The sequence below is a fragment of the Egretta garzetta genome, unplaced genomic scaffold (genome assembly GCF_000687185.1).
Source record: "Egretta garzetta isolate BGI_Z169 unplaced genomic scaffold, ASM68718v1 scaffold70, whole genome shotgun sequence".
Classification (NCBI taxonomy): domain Eukaryota; kingdom Metazoa; phylum Chordata; class Aves; order Pelecaniformes; family Ardeidae; genus Egretta; species Egretta garzetta.
In genome coordinates, this window is record NW_009258539.1 from 1,387,832 (window position 1) to 1,393,377 (window position 5,546).

The following is a 5,546-nucleotide window of genomic DNA, read 5'->3' on the forward strand; positions in this document are numbered from 1 at the left end:
CCTTTTACAAAAGGCCCATCACCATATAGTTTCCCCGTTGTATGCCTGTCAGTTCCAACAACATATTTAGGTTCTCAATCTCCCACTGGGAAATTATGAACCTGAAAATGTTAATCTGGTCCAAAGACTAATACATCTAGTATTGAAATACATTCGCTTAACTGCAAAGAGGCTGAAGAGTAATGTTTAGAGAAAACAGTTATTTGACTTAGCAAATTCATGCTTTTGAAACTCTGAAAAGTGGTCTTAATAAAGATTTTATCTACTGATTACATAAAACTGCTAAAGAATTACTTTCTTGAGTACATTGATTAGATGAACAGCAGTTATTTTGGAGGCTGGGAAATTTAGATTTATAGAGCTTTGTGGGCAAGGGGAAACTAACCACTGTACCCTGGGATAAAGATATTTCCACATTTCTGAGAGCCAGTTTTTGAGACACATACTGGTGGTTTTAAATGAGTGGTATTTATTTAGGAAAAACAAACATATCTAGTCATGTTGATATATGGTTTCAATATATTCCTACTCCTTTACGTGAAATATCTAATGCATTGTAGAATCACGTCAACACTTTCCAGAGTGACAAATTGTAACATTTGATTTTATAATTAAACAACTGCAGTTTAAAAACCAAAAACCAAAACCAAGAATCAGTCAAGCCGTCACTAATAAAGTGACAATTCAAAGCAGAAGACAGTCAATAAACCAGCTCCCTTGTAGCTAACACAAAAATTATTTCCTCAGTATTCCTATGAGTTTTGTTCATTAGGTAGAAAGTATACCTTTTGCAAAGAGTCTACAAGAATTTGAGAAGCATCCTTGAACTGCTGAGAGTCCTCCCCATATCGTTTTCCAACCTCTTCCAAACCAGCCAGTTCCAGAGAATACAGGTCTGGAGAGTGATCTTTGGCTAAGTGCTTGTGTCGAGACAGCTTTGGCAGAAAGAAATTGAGGGCAGAAAGAAATTAATTCATGCATAGGCTACTTTAAAAAACACATTTCACAAAATCAGTTTGCTGGGACTAATCCAGCCTCACTTTCCACAGTCATATTACATGTTGATTAGGAAGTGGAATGTCTTGCCAACTTAACCAGAAGACATCCACAATTGTTTCTTCTCTTATTTCACAGAAGAAAGCAGTTGATCATCATGCAGCATCTATTCCTAACATGAGGTTATGCACACGTAATAGAGTGCTACTAAAAAGAAACATTTTACTTATTCACATCAGAATCGTTGTTCTGTAATTGCCATAAAAATAAAACTTGGAGAAAGAAATAGTAACTACAATACTTCAATACTACTATTCCCTCCACTGAAGCTGGTCCTTGCAAAACTCAGTAGGTTGCAACTTCTACCTTGCTGTTGCCCGTGCACAAACGTAGTTTACTTAAGAAGTATCATCCCATTGTCATAAAATCCAACCAATATAATCCAAATTATCTTAAAGGCGATTAGTGATATTCTTGCACTTCTGCAGGTGAAGCTGCAGCACTGACATTTGTCTGCACAAGAGAACAGTCTCTGAAAGCAAGGAATATAATCTGGTCCCATCTTCACCATCTACTTTAACTACAGCATTTCTAGTCTGCAAGACAAAAATAAGTTGTTCAGCCTTGTTTCCTCAAGAGTCCCATTTCTCTCCACCAGCCCTTCACCTAACATGAACTTCCAAATTTTTCATGATTCTTTCTTTTACTTTAAGTAGCTGAGGACTACAGCTTAAAGGAAAAAAAAAACCAAAAACAAAAAACCACCACCAACACACACACACACCAAAAAACCACCGAAACAAACCCCACAAAAAACCACCAAACCCCTAAACAAACCCTAAACCACAGCAACAAGACAGAAGCTTCTTTGTAAAAAGACCGTAAGAAGCTTTTTGCTTAAAAAGATCAAAATTAAAAACTCAACCCCTCCACTGGAACACTTCTAGCACCACCACTATTCACGCTACAAAAGTCACTCCAGTCTTTTCAGATAAAATGTTATGGTGGTATTTTGAAGTAAAATGGTAAACAGGGCAAAGAACATGTTCTTAACTACCATTGTACTTCCCAAGTAAGAAAACAAGGAAAACCCCAGCAAATTCTTCACTGAGTACCTCCTGTGTCTTTGGGTATGGAGAAATAGCAGCCCAGAATTCCCCCATTCTTACCAAACACAATACAAAAGAAACTACAGATGATTAAGGTTCTCATTTTCTTCCATCAGTGGCAGGGCTGGTATAAAGAGCTTCAGAATCCATTATCTAAACTGATGCAACCAACTGATGACACACTTGAATGTATATCACTGGTTGCCAAGTATCCTGGCTACGGCTTCTCTACCATTAAATAAGATCTCTGAAGTTTGTGACAGAAGATGGGGAAAGTGTTTCAGAAAAACTTACCAGGCTTGCAATATCATGTAGGACTTGTAGTTCTGACAGAAAAAGCAAGTCAACCTGGGGGAAGAGGGAGGAAGAAAGAAAGAGGTATTTCCTTTGATGAAACGTAAAGTTATAGAAGTCTCATTTTGTTGCAAGTCTCAATATTTTATAACAGGTTATGTCTGTTACAACATCAGAACACACTAGAAGGAAATTAGTCTTTCAAGAAAGCTACTTAAAAAAGAACTTAAAACTCATGTAGAAAAAAAAAAAATGGAGCGAGCTCTCCTGGGCACAAGCTAACTAATATTAGCAAAAGAATCATGAAAGTTCCAACTGAATTTTTTTACCTCATTGTTTCTGCTGAGGGAGTTGAGAGGAAGGGAGCTGAGAATGGAGTTGTCCTGGAATAAGCGGTTTCGCAGTTGGCGCAGTGTGACAGAAAGATCTTCAAATACAGAGTTTGCCTTGCCCACCATGTACACTCTCTGCGGGAACAGCCATTGTTTACTAACAACAGACATTAGTTTTTCTAGTCACACATTAATAATCAGTCATACTTGCTATCTCTCTCCAATGCAAAGTATTTCATATAACCAAATGGTTTTGCTCCAGCCACACAAGTGGAAAAAGGTTTACTATTTAGAACAACTGGAATCAGAAGTGAAACAATACTCACTTCCTCACTGGGGGCCAGCTGCAAGACCACAGGAGTTTCCTCAGAGAACAAAGTATGAATAGCATTCGCAACACTGTCAAGACTGAAAGGAACAGCCTGGAAGACAAAATCTAGTTAGATTTTTGGGTAAAACAGGGCCTAATGATATAAAAGGAGATAATCCGTTTAACTACAGAAGACTGGAAAAATAGGACAACCTCTTTTTGAGCAGAGAGTATGAATATTTCCAAAGTGATAATAACAAACAATAGGAGACAATGTGCAAAACAAAACATAACTGTGTACCTATGAACAGACAATTTATTTGTACATATGGCAGACAATATATTTTTAAGAACTCCAAGGGGCCATGATTGTGTAACCAAGAGGCTTACTTAAGCTAAGAATATAGTCTTGTTTATCAGTAAAGCAAGACCAACAAATACAGAAGCAATACACAGTCAGGCACAGGCAGTCCTAAATCAGTTCTGGTCCAAATACCGTTTCAGCAATGCCAACATGTAACTGTACCTGAACTAGTGAGCTGTGATTGAAAGCTGATGTGAAAGCAGATCTGTGTTAAGCTGAATTTGACCCCGGTTCAGTGTAAAGCTACATAACATTCCAATTAAACACTGATATTTTAAAATAGATTAAAAGATTGCTTGATAGCTGTAGAAGTAATTTCATATGGAAATCATCACCTCATCTTGGGGTGTGCAACAGGGTGTCAATGTTAAACAAAACACTATTCAACATTGTCAGTGACAATTCCACAGTCTGACTGAAATAATAAAATTAGAAATAGTAATTCTTAACAGGGGCACAGCAGTCACACAGAGCCGCGGTGCATGGCAAACTGGTGCAAAACAAAGTTTTCCAAGATGGGCAGAAGCAGAACTAACTAGAAATAACCTGGAAAACAACTTATTTCTAAAGGGTTTGTGGGTTCATGGCTGGACAAACAACAGCTCAATATGAAGAACTGGTCCAATACTGCACCAAAATGGATTAAAGCAGACAATGTATTTATAAAGGAGAGGTGAGTAGACACTGTACATTTACCAATATTTTGTAAGTTACTGTGCTCCCGTTAAGAGGTTGGACAAAACCATACGACAGAAAAGGCAACGTGTAAATGTAAAGACAGGAAAGTCTATCTGGACACAAGAACAGAGTTTTTACTGTAAGGGTGGTCAAATATTGGCACAGGTTGCCTAGAGAGGTTGTGGAGTCTCCATCTGTGGAAATATTCAAAATCTGACTGGACAGAGTCCTGGACAGCCCACTCTAGCTGACCCTGCTTGATCAGGGTGTTGGACTAGATGATTTCAAGAGGTGCCTTCCAACCTTAATGATTCTGTGATGCTGTGACAAGCATGAGAAAGGAGTCTCAGCAAAGACAGAGAGTGACATGGCAATGTAACGTCGTTTGTTGTTTTCTTTTTGATACAGTATAATCCAATGTTGTCTCAAAGTGCTGTATTTCACAGCCAAGTACTTGAAGAAAATTCAAAGACTGCTTAGAGGGCAATACAGTACATCAAGGAATCAACATCATATAAAATGCTATCACACACACTCAGCTGAAGCAAAAAAAGTTATTGATTCATAGTCAGAGTTACTACCTTAACATGGGAAGCAGTGGATTCTCTGCCTCTTGGTACAAACATACTAAAACTAGATACCTTTCAAGGAGAACATGCTTTGGTCAAACAAGTTACTGAACTCAACACAGGAGGCCCTGGGTGATCTTAAAGGCTTCTCACCTTGTACAGGAATCTGGATTATTTATCTATACAGATCCGTCATTCTAGGGGACAAGTGAACTTCAAGTAAAGCAAGAAATAAGTGAATGTCAAGGACTACAGTAGAGAGTCAGGTAGCTCTCATTATATCACAAGTCACAGAAATCATGCGACAGTTCCAAATGTGGATACTCACATTCTCAATAGGGTAAGAAATCCCTTTCACAGGCAACGCCAGCTTGTCTACTCCCTTCACTGTTACCAGCACAGTAGCTCGTGGTCTGTGAAACAGATCACCCACTGCAAGCCCAGGCCAGGAAAGGTCCTATTGCAAAATAGGAAAAACCCTTGTATTTCACAGGGAGAAAGAAGTGCCCTCCCCCACCATTACAGCAAAATAACTTATTATCTTGTTAATATCTTTGTGAAGGACGGCCCACTGGAAATTTCATGGGGAAGTAAGTTAATACTAGAACGTTTTCACCTTGAATACTGCTGTCTCAAGTTAACCATGAAGAAACTGTTAGTCTAAAAGCTGCCAGTAACTTCATAGCAAAGTCTACACTGAGAAAGCTTTATACATATTGGATATATCAAGAATTATTTCCCATAATTAAATTAAAAATATCATAGTCTGTATTTAGTAAGTGAAGTCTGAATTAAAAAAACAAAACAAAACCTTTTGCAACACAACATAGAAACAGGTTTAGGCACAATAAAACACTAACATCTTGGTATTTTCAGTACCAGAATGAAACGGGG

General features: G+C 38.0%; 1 protein-coding gene across 1 annotated transcript in view; it reads right to left on the bottom strand.

Moving 5' to 3' along the window:
• ATP6AP2 (ATPase H+ transporting accessory protein 2) overlaps positions 1 to 5,546 on the bottom strand; it is a 9,902-nt gene that overhangs the window by 1,657 nt on the left and 2,699 nt on the right. The window contains 7 exon segments of the mRNA XM_009646366.2: positions 786 to 849; positions 851 to 917; positions 920 to 935; positions 2,400 to 2,453; positions 2,729 to 2,866; positions 3,058 to 3,153; positions 4,981 to 5,109. Coding sequence (XP_009644661.1) covers positions 786 to 849; positions 851 to 917; positions 920 to 935; positions 2,400 to 2,453; positions 2,729 to 2,866; positions 3,058 to 3,153; positions 4,981 to 5,109 — 564 coding nt within the window.